At 38.5% G+C, this 15,747-nt stretch overlaps 1 protein-coding gene across 1 annotated transcript in view; it reads right to left on the reverse strand.

Moving 5' to 3' along the window:
* UBR1 (ubiquitin protein ligase E3 component n-recognin 1) overlaps positions 1–15,747 on the reverse strand; it is a 141,649-nt gene that overhangs the window by 20,834 nt on the left and 105,068 nt on the right. The window contains exons 35-39 of the mRNA XM_059372639.1: positions 15,240–15,388; positions 12,315–12,370; positions 10,600–10,696; positions 9,738–9,805; positions 6,098–6,248 (exon numbers count right to left, since the gene is read on the reverse strand). Of these exons, the coding sequence (XP_059228622.1) occupies positions 6,098–6,248; positions 9,738–9,805; positions 10,600–10,696; positions 12,315–12,370; positions 15,240–15,388 (521 nt within the window). The remainder of the gene's footprint in view (positions 1–6,097; positions 6,249–9,737; positions 9,806–10,599; positions 10,697–12,314; positions 12,371–15,239; positions 15,389–15,747) is intronic.

Genomic DNA, 15,747 nt, shown 5'->3' on the forward strand with positions numbered 1-15,747 from the left:
GTTCATTGTTTGAAGGCTTGTTTCTTTCTGCACTGAAAAATATTCCATTGCTTGGATGTACAACAGTTTATTTATTCATTCACCCACCGAAGAACATGTGGTTGCTTCCAAATCTTGGAAATTATGAATAAAGCTGCTACAAACATCTGTGTGTAGGTTTCTGTACGGACACAGGTTTTCAGTTCATTTGGGTAGATGACTGCTGCATCATATGCTAGGAGTAGTTTAGTATTGTAAGAAAGTGCCAAATTGTATCTCAAAATGGCACAGAATTCCTTTCAGCAATGAGTGAGAATTCCTGTTGCTCTACATCCTCACCAGTACTGAGCATTGTCAGTGTTTTGGATTTTAACTATTCTAATAGATGAGTAATGCTATCTCATTTTAATTTGCAATTCCCTAATGACTTGTGATATTGAACATCTTTTCATATGCTTACTTGCCATCTGTAGATCATCTTTAGTGAGGTGTCTTTTGCTTATTTTTATCTTATTATTAACATACAATGTATTATTTGTATCAGGGGTACAGGTCTGTGAATCATTAGTCTTACACAATTCAAAGCCCTCACCATAGCACATACCCGCCCCAATGTCCATCACCCAGCCACCCTATCTCTCTCCCCACTCCCCACCAACCCTCAGTTTGTTTCCTGAGATTAAGAGTCTCTTATGGGGGGCGCCTGGGTGGCTCAGTGGGTTAGGCAGCTGCCTTCAGCTCAGGTCATGGTCTCAGGGTCCTGGGATCGAGTCCCGCATCGGGCTCTCTGCTCAGCAGGGAGCCTGCTTCCTCCTCTCTCTCTCTCTGCCTGCCTCTTTGCCTACTTGTGCTCTCTTGCTGTCAAATAAATAAATAAAAGCTTAAAAAAAAAAAAAAAGAGTCTCTTATGGGTTGTCTCCCTCCCCGGTACCATCTTGTTTCATTTTTATCTCCCTTCTCCCTATGAACCCCTGCCCTGCCTCTCAAATTCCTCATATCAGAGGGATCATATGATAATTGTCTTTCTCTGATTGACTTATTTTGCTTAGCATAATACCCTCTAGTTCCATCCACATCATTGCAGATGGCAAGATTTCATTTTTCTTGATGGCTGCATAATATTCCATTGTATATATATATATATACACACCACATCTTAAAAAAAATTTTTTTTAAAAGACTTTATTTATTTGTCAGGCAGAGATCACAAGTAGGCAGAAAGGCAAGCAGAGGGGGGGGGGGGAAGCAGGCTCCCCATTGAGCAGAGAGCACCATGTGGGGCTCAATCCCAGGATTCTGAGATCATGACCTGAGCTGAAGGCAGAGGCTTAACCCACCGAGCCATCCCTTCTTCTTTATCTACTCATCTGTTGATGGACATCTAGGTTCCTTCCACAGTTTGGCTACCGTGGACACTGCTGCTATAAACATTGGGGTGCACGTGCCCCTCGGATCATGACATTTGTATCTTTAGGGTAAATACTCAGTAGAGTGATTGCTGAGTTGTAGGGTAGCTCAATTTTCAACTTTTTGAGGAATCTTCATGCTATTTTCCAGAGTGGCTGTACCAGCTTGCATTCCCACCAACAGTGTAGGAGGGATCCCCTTTCTCCGCATCCTCTCCAACATCTGTTGTATCCTGACTTGTAATTTTAGCCATTCTGACTGGTGTGAGGTGGTATCTCACTGTGGTTTTGATTTGTATTTCCCTGATGCCAAGTGATGTTGAGCACTTTTTCATGTGTCTTTTGGCCATTTGGATGTCTTCTTTGCAGAAATGTCTGTTCATGTCTTCTGCCTATTTCTTGATTGGATTATTTGTTCTTTGGGTGTTGAGTTTGATAAGTTCTTTATAGATTTCGGAGACTAGCCCTTTATCTGATATGTCATTTGCAAATATCTTTTCTCATTCTGTCCTTTTTTGGCTTTGTTTTGTTTTTGTTGACTGTTTCCTTCGCTGTGCAAAAGGTGTTGATCTTGATGAAGTCCCAAGAGTTCATTTTTGCCCTTGCTTCCCTTGCCTTTGTTAATGTGTCTAGGAAGAAGTTGTTGTGGCTGAGGTTGAAGAGGTCACTGCCTGTGTTCTCCTTAAGGATTTTGATGGATTCCTGTCTCATGTTAAGGTTTTTCATCCATTTTGAGTCTATTTTAGTGTGTGGTGTAAGGAAATGGTCCAGCTTCATTCTTCTGCATGTGGCTGTTCAATTTTCCCAACACCATTTGTTAATGAGACTGTCTTTTTTCCATTGGATATTCTTTTCTGCTTTGTCGAAGATCAGTTGACCATACAGTTGAGGGTCCATTTCTGGGCTCTCTATTCTGTTCCACTGATCTGTGTTTCTGTTTTTATGTCAGTACCACACTGTCTTGATGATTACAGATTTGTAATAGAGCTTGAAGTCTGGAATTGTGATGCTGCCAACTTTGGTTTTCTTTTCCAATATTCCTCTGGCTATTCAGGGTCTTTTCTGGTTCCATATAAATTTTAGGATTATTTTTTCCATTTCTTTGAAAAAAAAAAAAAAGGATGGTATTTTGATAGGGATTGCATTAAATGTGTAGATTGCTTTAGATGGCATAGACATTTTCACAATATTTGTTCTTTCAATCCATGAGCATGGAATATTTTTCCATTTCTTTGTGTCTTCCTCAATTTCTTTCATGAGTACTTTATAGTTTTCTGAGTACAGATTCTTTGCCTCCTTGGTTAGGTTTATTCCTAAGATAACCTATCTTAAGGTTTTGGGTGTCCTTTGTTTATTTTTAATCAGGTTGTTTATTTTCTTATTGTTGAATTAACAGTTCTCTGTATATTTTATAGAACAGTTATTCAGATGTGTCTTTTGCAAATATTTTCTCTTAGTCTGTGGCTTGTCTTTTCATTCTCAACACTGTCCATTGCAGAACAGAAGTTTTTAATTGTAATGAAGTCCAGCTTATTATTTCTTTAATGGATTTTACCTTTGGCCTTGTATCTAAAAAGTCACTGCATACCCCACGGTCATCTAGGTTTTCTCCTACACATTCTCTTCTAATAGTTTTATATTTTACATTCAGGCATATCAACCATTTTTTCTTTAGTGAACCATTTTTAGTTAACTTCCACAAAGGTTGTAAGATGTGTGTCTCTGTCTTATATGTGGGTGTCCAGTTGTTACAGCAACATTTGTTGAAAATCACGTTATCTCGGCTCTATTTGTCTTTGTTCCTTCATCAAAGATCAATTAACTATATTTATGTATACAGATTTTTTTGGGCTCTCTATGCTGGTCCACTAATCTACTGGTCTGTTTTTTTCAGTCTTGATTCCAGTAGGTTTAGAGTAAGTTCTGAAGTCAGGTAATGTCAGTCCTCTAACTTTGTTCTTCCCCTTCAGTACTGAGTTGGCTATGCTGGATCTTTCTCCTTTTCATATAAACTGTAGAATCAGTTTGTCAATATCCACATAATAACTTGCTGGAATTTTGACTGGGAAATTATCGGGTTTTTACTTAACTTTTCTGAATTTATTCTTTTAAGTTTTTAGTTTTAATTCCATTATAGTTAACATAGAGTATTGTAGTAGTTCCAGAGGTACAATACAGTGATTCAACAATTCTATACCTTGTAAGTGTACTTTCAATCTCTTTCACCTATTTCACCCATTCCCCCACACACCTCCCCTCTGATATACTTTATTATTTTTTTTTAAAGATCTTATTTATTTGAGAGAGAGAGCACTTCCCTTCAAGGGCAAGGGTAGAGGAAGAAGCGGACTCCCTTTTGAACTGGGAGGCTGACACAGGATTCTGGGATCATGACCTGAGCTGAAGGCAGATACTTAACCGACTGAGCCACCCATGTACCCCTTTATTTTATTTTTCAAGTTTTATTTATTTAAGTAATCTCTACCCTCCCATGTGGGGCTTGAAGTCATGATCAAGAGTCACATGCTCTTACGACTGAGCCAGTAAGGGTGCCCCTGGAATGCTTTATTTTAAATTAGTACCCTCAGTTAATTTTTTTCCAAAAAGAACATCTTTTACTTGAAGCATACTTCAGAATGCACAGTTCTGAATTAATTCTTAAGTCTCCTCTTTCCTACACTGAAAATCTTGGGTCCCAGTGACATTTACACAAATACTTAACTTGGTTTATCCTAAAAATTACCTAAAATAATTTCAAAATAACAATACTAGTACTTAGTACCATTTTGTACCACTAATATGAATTTAGTTTAACGATTTTTTTTGTTAGTTCTTTTATTGTCAGAATATATCCTATTGGGGAAGTACAGTTGAAATACTGTGTTTTAGGGGTGCCTGGGAGGCTCATTCATATGCCTTCATATGCCTTCAGCTCAGGTCATGATCCTGGGGTCCTGGGATTGGGTCTCATGTAGGACTCCCTACTCAGTAGGGAGTCTGTTTGTCCCTCTCCCTCTAGCCCTCCCCATGCTTGTGTGTTCTCTCTCCCAAATAAATAAATAGAATTTTAGAAAAAAAAACAAAAACCAATTACATTAAAAAGACACTTACAGGAGTCTTTGCTCAAATCCCTGACTCTCTACCTTATCTAGAGGCAACCCTTCAGTTTTTGGTTTATATTTCTTTTGTTTCATTTATAAAAAATATAAGCAAATATGAATATATGTAAGCACATATATGGATACATATACCTAAAATACCTTACACAAAGACATTATACTACAACTACTGTTCTGCACCCTACTTTTTTCACTCTTAATAAGTATCTCCTAGAGATTACTTCTTCAGTAGATCTTGCTCATTCCTTTGTATGGCTGCAGAAAATTCCATTATATGCATATACCACAGGATATTCAACCAATCTCTGGGGCTTTTATTATTCCAAATAATACCACAAATGAATAATCATGTGCATATATCCTTTCATATTTTTGCCAGTATGGCTTTGGGACAGATTCTTAGAAGTAGAGTTGGTAGGTTAATGAATAAATGTGTATTTAGTTTTGTTAGACGTTGTTCTAAAGTCACTTTAATTATTTATTTTCTAAATTACCTGAATTTTCAGGAGCCCTTCTTTTTTTTTTTAAAGATTTTATTAATTGTTTGAAAGACAGAGATCACAAGTAGGCAGAGAGGCCAGCAGAAAGAAGGGGGAAGCAGGTTATCTCCTGAGTAGAAAACCCAATGCGGGGCTCAATCCCAGGACCCCAGGATCATGACCTGAGCTGAAGGCAGAGGCTTTAACCCACTGAGCCATCCAGGTGCCCCAGGAGTTGTCTTTGATCACTGACAGCCTGGTAGCAGACTTTACTTTCTACTAAGAGCAGAGTCTAAGAGAATAACTACATCATGATTCCATGATACTCAGGTATCTGTGAGTGCACATTTGTCCAAAAAACATTTAATGAATACTTATTTGGACTTTAACTTTATGAGAAAAGATTTTAAAATCTGAATGTTCTCTACTCAAGAAACTAGCAGGGGGGAAGGAGTAGCGAGAAAGGAGAACCAGGGAAAGAAGCAGAACAGCACAGAATTATAAAATAAGATACTATGTGACAAATGCTATAAAACATTCTATTATCATTCTAGCTGGAGGAATCAAAAATGGTTTCATAAACAGGCTTATCAAAATTATTTACCAGGGACAAATGTCGGAGGGACTAATCCCCAACCCTGAAATTAGGAAATCTGAAAAAGGGTACAGCAGGTTCAAATGGTTTCCCTGTATATCTGGAGAGCAGCCACAAGTTAGAGAATCAAGTGGTTTAGCTAATTTATCCCTTTCATAGCTCTTCTTTTTATTTAAATAGCATCCATAAAGAAACAAATGATCATTCCACAAGAGATATAACACAGAATTTAGAATCTAGGCACTTGGGGGCTCAGTTGGTTAAGCGACTGCCTTCAGCTCAGGTCATGATCCTGGAGTCCTGGGATCGAGTCCCACATTGGGCTACCTGCTCAGCGGGGAGTCTGCTTCTCCCTCTGACCTCTCCCCTCTCACGCTTTCTCTCTCAAATAAATAAATAAAATCTTAAAAAAAAATACACATATAAGTATATATACATGATTAATCACAAGCAAAATGAATTTTGCCAACAAACCACGGGTAATTATTATTTACAGTTAACAACTGATGGGAGCTTTACCTGTGTCTATAGTAAGAAGGATCTGAAGCATGTGTGCCATTGTGATCAAATGGAAGAGATAAAGGTGGGTATAAGAAGAACTAATTGATGACGGCTGCAGATCAACAGTGTCCTCCCAATACAAGGATGGGAATGCTAACACAGCACCAACCTATGAGAGAAAATGGACATCAACATGTGTGACAACAAACATCAGCATGGGCTAATCTTATAACCAAATATATCAGATACTGTAGGGTGTTCGTGTGTTTTTTTAATAACCACCATATTTTTCCTAATTATTCAACAGAATATCTTAAAATATAGCGTACCATAAATGGAGAACAAAAGTCATCACCAAATAGGTTACCCCTTTCCTGAAACTTCTTATTCTAGGAGTGGTCTCAATTCTCTCTGTGGCTCAGAAGACTCAACATTACAGTAACTTGGGGAGCTCTTAAAATAACACTGTTTCACAGCCCAATCCAATCAAATCAGAATCTTAGGGTATAGGGCCAAGTTACTGGCATTCTTCTCGAAGTTTTCCTAAAGATTCCAAAAAATAAGAATGACCACCACCGGGCAGAGTTCTGGACAATGAGAGGTGAATAATGGCTAACCCATATTCACAAACTCCATGCTCCCAACCTTATCAATGATCTCTCTAGAGAACTCATTTTGAAGGAATGGGGTCACTGCCGGGAGGGAAAACCTCTCCAAGAAATTCACAGAACAGGGGTGCTTGGATGGTTCAGATGGTTAAGTGTCTGCCTTCAGCACAGGTCATGATCCCAGAGTCCTCCTGCTAAGCAGGGAACCCACTTCTCCCTCTTCTTCTGCCTCTGGCTCTCCTGCTTGGGCTCGGTCTCTTTCTCTCTCTCAAATGAATAAATAAAAAAATCTTTAAAAAAAGGAAAAAAGAAAGAAACTCATGAAACAGTTGTCATCCATCCACAGGTGTTTGGGGGAAGCCTAGATGTGTCAAGGGCCTGGTTCCCAACATCAAATAATCAATGATTTTAAGATAGCTCACACTGTCATTCATGCTTATAATATAAACAAGAAAAAGGTGGAGGAGGAATGCATAATATTTATTTAGACAAAGTCTGCTTGGACAGACACCAACTATGTGTATAATCAACTAGGATGATACCTGTTACAAAATAAAGAGTATAAAAATGCTTTTTTTTTTCTTTCCACATTCTTTATTTTTATAGATTAACTTATAATTATAGGTGATTGTGAATGAGTAAATGAGTAAATGTGGGACAGCGATGAGCTTCCAGAAGAAAAGCATGTTGCTATCACCCCATACTGAGTAAACAAAAATCAATGCACATGCAATCATGAGTAGGCCCCACACAGCAAATGTTTGGTGGCTATCTGAGATTGATCTCGGTATATAGGTTGAAGATGACCCCCAAATCATGTTGTGAGTTCATATGGAACACTAATTTAAGTATTTCCCAGATGCAACGTTGACAAGACTATCTTTTTTTGCCCAGAAGAGTAGAGAGTTCAACTATGGGGATAGTAGTGAAGAGATTCTGTTGTGGCCTGTTCTCCATCAATGTGTTTAAGCTGGAGGTATGTTTTCCAGAGCCTCCTTCCCTGTATATTTGCAAGCTGGACTTTGTCAAAAGAGGAAGTCACACAAGCTTTGGAAGACAAAAGAGAAGCGGTGGCCAGCACTCTCTCTGAAAATTGTTGTCATTGGACAGATGCAGGGACGCTGGTGGGTTTTATTTGTCCTTGCTCTCCTCTTGCGGACCTGATATTCTTCTCAACTGACGACGACAGAGTGACCTCAGGCCCACCATTATTTATCACTGCATCTCCAGTGCATGGCACAGGTCTTATCTTATAGGTATTCATTGTCTGAAGTGTTCATTGAGTAAATGCATACAGGTGGTGGTGTCACCATGAAGACATAATCCCCCAGCCCTAGTCCAGGGATTCAGACTGCTTCCAGAAAGGATGCCGGTCTCACCTCATGGACTCAGAATCACCGTTCCCTGCTCACCTCAACACTGTGCATGGACTGGTCACCTCGTTTTTATGACAGGTCCTGTCACTGGTTCAGCTATGGGCTATCCCAGCCTTACTTATATTATTTCCCACTCACATCACTGAAAAAAGTGATGCATTAAAAAGATATAACACGGGGCGCCTGGGTGGCTCAGTGGGTTAAGCCGCTGCCTTCGGCTCAGGTCATGATCTCGGAGTCCTGGGATCGAGTCCCACATCGGGCTCTCTGCTCAGCAGGGAGCCTGCTTCCTCCTCTCTCTCTCTGCCTGCCTCTCTGCCTGCTTGTGATCTCTGTCTGTCAAATAAATAAATAAAAAAAAAATAAAAAAAAAAAAAAGATATAACACGTCTATTTTGCAGCTGTAAGCACTTCTAGCACGAAGTCCTAGGCTCTGAAAACAAGGACTAGAATCCTTGTCCAAAAACCTGCCCTTCCCTGAAGACATTCGCAGCCACTTAGAGTTTGGGGTAAGCTGAAGCTGCCTGAAAGAAGACACAGACGGGGCTAGAAGTGCCCTTCCATTTCTCTGGAAGATTTACCTCCACCTTCCTTACTTCCAAGTCTCCATTTCTTGTTTTTGGACACACTCCACTAGTTTTTAATGTGTTTTCATTTTTAAAGTGATTATTTATTTATTTGTATTTTATTTATTTGACAGAGAGAGAAATCACAAGTAGGCAGAGAGGCAGGCAGAGAGAGGGGGAAGCATGCTCCCTGCTGAGAAAAGAGCCCAATGCGGGCCTCAATCCCAGGACCCTGAGATCATGACCTGAGCCGAAGACAGAGACTTAACCCACTGAGCCACCCAGGTGCCCCTAAAGTGATTTTTTTTTTTTTAAGATTTTATTTATTTGTCAGAGAGAGAGAGGGAGAGAGAGTAAGTACAGGCAGACAGAATGGCAGGCAGAGACAGAGGGAGAAGCAGGCTCCCTGCCGAGCAAGAAGCCCGATGTGGGACTCGATCCCAGGACGCTGGGATCATGACCTGAGCCGAAGGCAGCTGCCCAACCAACTGAGCCACCCAGGCATCCCCCTAAAGTGATTTTTAAGAAAGATTTTTTATTTACTTATTTTTGCGAGAGAGAGAGATAGAGAAAGGGAGAGATAGAGAGAGAGAGAGTACAAGCAGAGGGAGCAGGAAAGGGAGAAGCAGGCTCCTTACTGAATAGGGAGGCTGATGCGGGACTTGATGCCAGGGCCCTGGGATCATGACCTGAGCTGAAGGCAGACACTTAACCGACTGAGCCACTCAGGTGCCCTTTAAAGTGATTTTGGGCTGCTGCCTTCGGCTCGGGTCATGATCTCAGGGTCCTGGGATCGAGCCCTGCATCAGGCTCTCTGCTCCGCAGGAAGCCTGCTTCTCTCTCTCTCTCTGCCTGCCTCTCTGCCTACTTGTGATCTCTGTCTGTCAAATAAATAAAAAATAAAATCTTTAAAAAAAAAAATAAAAATAAAGTGATTTTGACAGTCTCAGTCAAATCTGTATCTATTCATAAGCAGAATGGAAAAGAGACTAAATTTATAGTCTGAACACCAATAATTTATAATCTTGAAAAAAGAACATGAATTTGAATGGGAAAATACATGAAATCAGAAACTTAAGAGACTTAAGAATTTTTGTCGAACACTTACCAAAACATGAAAGAGATCTATAGATAGAAGGCAAGGTGTATCTTCTGATTTTAGGTTAGGAAGAACAACTGGGAAAAACAACAACAGTGTAATTCATTCAGTAAGATTGCAATGTAGTTAAATATAATATAAAACATCTAACACAAAAATGTAACACGGTTATAAAATACATTAACTGGTAAACTGGAACATCACACCTTTAAGATATGGGAACCACAACTAAAGATAAGTTAAACTAATAAAAACTCCTAGAAAGCCTTGTGTAGAATTTAAGAGTTGAAAGATAAGATGCAGGAGGAAAAAAGGTAAACAGCATAACAGAAACAGAGATTATTCAATAAAAATATGCTCAATGAATAAGAAGAATTACTTTTATACTATGTTTCTTAATACTTTTTTCCTAACTATCCATTTCTAAATGTCTTGAGATACACAGAATATGTATCCACACATACAGAGCAGAGACAGCATGCAAAGCAGTACAAGTGAAATGAGGATGAAGAATATCCTCCTGATCCAGCAAAATTATACCTATTTTTAAATTATCCATGTCATTGATCCTTTTTCTAATCAGATTAGGATATAAATATGTTAGCTAGTGGTTGTGGATGTTGGTTCAGTAAAGTCCCGAGGTGGGTAGATGTTAAGTTAAAAACAAAGTTAAAAAAAAAAAAAAATTGGAAAACCTGAGTTTTGAAATAAGATTGCAGGTATTATAGTGGCACCCAAGTCTTGTTTTTTCTTTTGTAAAGCTGCTGTAGTGAGTGATTCAAAATTAGTGCAGTGTGTTGTTTCCTAATGAAATACACTGCCAGAAATGCAATGGAAAAAGACATGTAAGTAATAATAAAGAGGAGACTACCTGACAGGAGACGAATAAGATGCTTCTGTATCAGGACTTGAGGACAGGTGATCTTCTGTGCAATGGCAAACTGCATTAATGCTTTCAGACCATTATGCTAGATTGTAAGAGAGGGAAAGATAAAAAGATAAGGGAAGATGATAGCCTGAAGTCACTCACTGTAGAACTCAATCCCAGTCTGCAAGAATTAGCTGCAGACTTATTATATACTTTATAGTCTTGCAAATAAATTACAATATTTTTAGTACTTTTAGAAAGTTTTATGAACTCATCAAATTTTTAACAGATTTTCCCATGCAAAGAGGTATTTTTTTTTATTTTTTTATTTATTTATTTTTTTTTCTGTTCCAGGTTTTATTAATTTTTTTTAAAATACTTTTTTAATTTTTTTTTTTAATAAACATATATTTTTATCCCCAGGGGTACAGGTCTGTGAATCACCAGGTTTACACACTTCACAGCACTCACCAAATCACATACCCTCCCCAATGTCCATAATCCCACCCCCTTCTCCCAAACCCCCTCCCCCCGGCAACCCTCAGTTTGTTTTGTGAGATTAAGAGTCACTTATGGTTTGTCTTAAAGCGATTATTTCAATTCTCATTTAAGTACTCATTTTCCCCAGTCAATTTCTTAAATTTTTGGACTAACTTACCCTGCTGAGGCCTGGGCAAAATATATATATATATATATATTTATAGAAATTCTAAAATGATGGCAAGAAACCCCTAAAAGCCCTAAAAGAATTCAGATTTCCTGCTTCCTAACCAGAAGGCAGAACTGTAGGGAAGCACACTATGGACTACAAGTCCCCTGTGCCAGCTGTCAGGAAAATAAGAGGGAAATGGCGAGGATGGGGGTGGTCTAGGGAATCCTTGGTTGTCCACTCTGTTGTCATAGGGCTATTTGTTGAGCACTGTTTCCCAGGGTCCCCTACAATATGAGGCTTAGGCCTGGAGATAGGCCTGGCATAGGCCAAGATCTGCCCATCAAGGAGTCATGGTTTAGTTTCATTCTTGAACTTACTATGAGGATTCATCTATAGTTAAGCCAGCACTAATACTTTATGTTGCATGATGGGGCAAAATTAGTGAGGAAGGAAAATGAAGGAGATACCAGGTTTCTGACTCGGCAGTAAACAAAGTAGGGGGAGAAAAAGTAAGTATCACCAGAAATCTCTCATTTAACCACCAAGATTGAGTAAGCTCTCTAAAGTGTACAATGTCTTACTTCTCAGATTCCTCATTGTCAGTGAGATCATATGATAACTGTCTTTCTCTGATTGACTTATTTCACTTAGCATAACACCATCTAGTTTCATACAAGACAGAGGATCATAGGGGAAGGGAGGGAAAAATGAAACAAGATGAAACCAGAGAGGGAGACAAACCATAAGAGACTCTTAATCTCAGGAAACATATTGAGGGTTGGTGGAGGGCAGGGGGGTAGGAAGGATGGGGTGGCCAGGTGATAGACTTTGGGGAGGGTATATGCTATGGTGAGAAAAATAAAGATAAATTTAAAAAAAATAAAGTGCACAATGTTGGCCATTTAGTCTCCTGTGAGACTGAAGCTGCTTTAAAAAAAAAAAAAGAATTTTGCTTATTTTTATAGAAAAGGGAGTGAATTAAATAATGATTTTTAAAAATGTTAAATTAGACTATACCAAAAAAAGCCTACCATGAATTACACATACCCTTCTGGAATATACACACCTGTCTATTTTGAAGTGCTCCAAACAGAGGTTTCCCTTCATCTCCCAAGAGGTTTTCTCAAAGAGTAAGAAAAACAAAAATAATAAATCCTGAATACTGCTACAATTGTATACTTGGTTTCTATCAGATGTTCTTTAACTGATTATATTTTTGCCCAGATGATTTGCACTTTTCCCCTTCAAAGTTTCATGTTTAAGCCAAAATTTCCAAATTTTTGAGTGAGAAAATATTATAAAAAACAAATGCAGATCACTTACAAATTGTTACTATAAATAATAAAGCCCCTGCAGTTATCTATAGAGAACGCTTGGAAAAAACAAAGCATCCTGGTTCATTTTTCATCCTTTGAACATTGCTTCTATGCCAACAATTTTTAACCAAGTCATTTTTATATATAATCACAACCTATTTTGTTAAAAAATACGTAAGGCAGATGCAAGTAACTATTGCTCTTATAGGTACTGTTAAAAAAGAACTACATTTATAGGAAAAATAACCAAAAGTGGAAATAAAAAAAAAAAAAAACCATGGATTCATATGCATTTCTCCTTGCTGGCTAGGGCATTTACTGTACATTACTTGTATTTTCATTGCTCTCTGGCAGCAGATATATCTATGAGTAAGGAGGGCTTATCTCCTATTTTCTGTTTTCAACTCTGAATGGATAGTAATAAGAGATGCTATATATTGATTCCTTAACAGTAGTTTCTAACTATGCCAACACATCCTGTATATGTCTCTCCATATGCATAGGGAATGAGGTAAGTTAGTGGCTTATGCGCTAGGTCCCCGAATGGAAAAAGCACTGTGAAAACAGTGTAACACTACAGTAATTAAATAAAATCCAATTACTAGGTTACAGAACCACACAGAAAAATTTAGTCCTATTCTCCAGTGAACTTCTCATCACTTTTATGACAAAAACTGCATTTTTTGAAATGTTAACTGTCTCAATATAAACTCCTGATTCCTAAGTTTGTCTTGCCAAAGACAGTAAAGTGTAAAATGCCTTCACTGGAAGTCTCAGAGATACTCAGTAGTAGATCATGACTCTAAAAGAATGCTTTGTATTTATCAATTTGTTCAGATTCTATTCTATTAAAATCTCATTCTTCCAGGGTGCCTGGGTGGCTCAGTTAAGCCTCTGCCTTTGGCTCAGGTCATGATCCCAGCATCCTGGGATAGGGCCCCAGGTCGGGCTCTCTGCTCAGTGGGGAGTCAGCTTCTCCCTCTGCTCCTCCTCCCTGCTCATGTTCTTTTTCTCTCTCTCAAATAAATAAATGAATAATCTTAAAAAAAATCTTATTCTTCCTATTTCTCATTTTATTTAATCATAGTAAATATAAATCTGTGTATTTTCTTTTATCCATGATCTAAGTCTGACAGGTTTGGATGTAACTGTTTAGGAAGCTGAAGCTGATATGTAGGATGGTTTTGTGAAAGAAATGGCTTCACGCTACTTAATTTGAATCGCAAAATAACACCTTGCTACAAAAATATAGGTAAATGAAGAAAAAGTGGTAGACTGGGACGCCTGGGTGGTTCAGTCGGTTAAGTGCCTGCCTTCAGCTCAGGCACTTGATCCTGGGATCAAATCCCACATTGGGCTCCTTGCCTGGCGGGGAGCCTACTTCTCCCTCTGCCTGCTGCTCCCCCTGCTTTTGCACTTTGACAAATAAATAAATAAAATATTTTTTAAAGAAAAGGTGGTAGACTCCATTAAAAACAACTGCCAAGGGACGCCTGGGTGGCTCAGTTGGTTAAGCAGCTGCCTTCAGCTCAGGTCATGATCCCAGCCTCCTGGGATCGAGTCCCACATCGGGCTCCTTGCTCGGCAGGGAGCCTGCTTCTCCCTCTGCCTCTGCCTGCCATTCTGTCTGCCTGTGCTTGCTCTCTCCCCCCATCTCTCTCTGATAAATAAATAAAATCTTAAAAAAAAAAATTAAAAAAAAAAATAAAACAACAACTGCCAAAAATCTATACTGGAAAGGGAAATTGAAACTGTCTTGGATAAAGAGGACATAAAAGAATTACAGTTTTTACTGTTTTTAAGATAGTATTATATCTTGTGACTGTAATAAGTATGCTAATTTTAAAATTTAAGCAATTCTTCACTAGTACACTCTTCTCTCCCCCAACAGCTTTCCTGAGATATAGCTGACACATAACACTATGTAGATTTAAGGTGTACAACATGTTGATTTGACTGCTACACTTTTCTGTAAGAAAATGCAGTATAGCAGGGATTTTGTCAGTGGGCTTCCCCTCTGACCTCTTAGTTCTTCCTGCTAATCTGTCTCTCCTAACTACCTCAGTCTTCCTTTCCCTATCCTGATAATGTTTTAGGTGACTTTGTTTTTGTTCTTTTTCTCTCAAAGTGTAAAAAAACAAAAACCACTGAACATTTCTGGCTTGATTCTTCTTCCTTCGCCTTTTTTTCTTGATTTTCCAGTGTTGTAAATCTGCCAGCTTTCAAACATAGCTTGCTTTGTGCTTTACCTTTCAAATACTTTAAGCTTATTTTGCATATAGGCAACACTGTAGTTAAAAGGGATTGATGAAAAATTCTCAGACTAGGGGCGCCTGGGTGGCTCAGTGGGTTAAGCCTCTGCCTTCAGCTCAGGTCATGGTATCAGGGTCCTGGGACTGAGACCCACATTGGGCTCTCTGCTCAGTGGGGACGCTGCTTCGCCTTTGCTGTCTGCTTGCCTCTCTGCCTACTCACGATATCTGTCAAATGAATAAATAAAATCTTAAAAAAAAATTCTTGGACTAATGGCATCAAGTCACACTAATATACTGAGATATTAATACTCCTCCAACCATTCAAACTATTTTAAGCCATTAGGGGAAAAATGGAAAAATTGTGGTCCATTTTAATCCTGTTTCTATGAACCTTCCAAAGCAGTCTCTCACAGGCTTTACCAATTGCCTGGATAGTGAAAGCACATGTGCTCCAGGTCATCATGGGGATTCGAGGATCCGTTTCATCAGGAGGTACTTTCAGTCCAATTCTATAAATTGTTGTAGCAAATAGAATGACCATTTCCTTGATGCTATTAGAATATTTTATCCTAAAAATAAAACAAGAAAAATTTGTATAGTAATTTAGTCAACGGGGTTACCTACTGAGAAGTCCATCTAGATACTGAAGTAGTAATTTAACTCCTTTTGACAAAGTAAACTGCTATTTGTCAAATTAGAGATTAGAGCCTCTGAAAAAGGGAAAAGCTGAATTCTGTATCTTATAGGTAGAAAAATATTTTTTACAAAATGATAATGGCCCATATAACTTTACTTCCTGTAAAAGATGCAGTAAATGATCATAGCAGAAAGGATCTAGATCCAAATTAAGGGCAGACTCAGAGAAGGAATACAATTCAGAGGAAACAGATCCAACCAAAAAAGTTTTAGTGTCTGTAAAAGGGACTAA

The sequence above is a fragment of the Mustela nigripes genome, chromosome 13 (assembly GCF_022355385.1).
Source record: "Mustela nigripes isolate SB6536 chromosome 13, MUSNIG.SB6536, whole genome shotgun sequence".
Lineage (NCBI taxonomy): Eukaryota > Metazoa > Chordata > Mammalia > Carnivora > Mustelidae > Mustela > Mustela nigripes.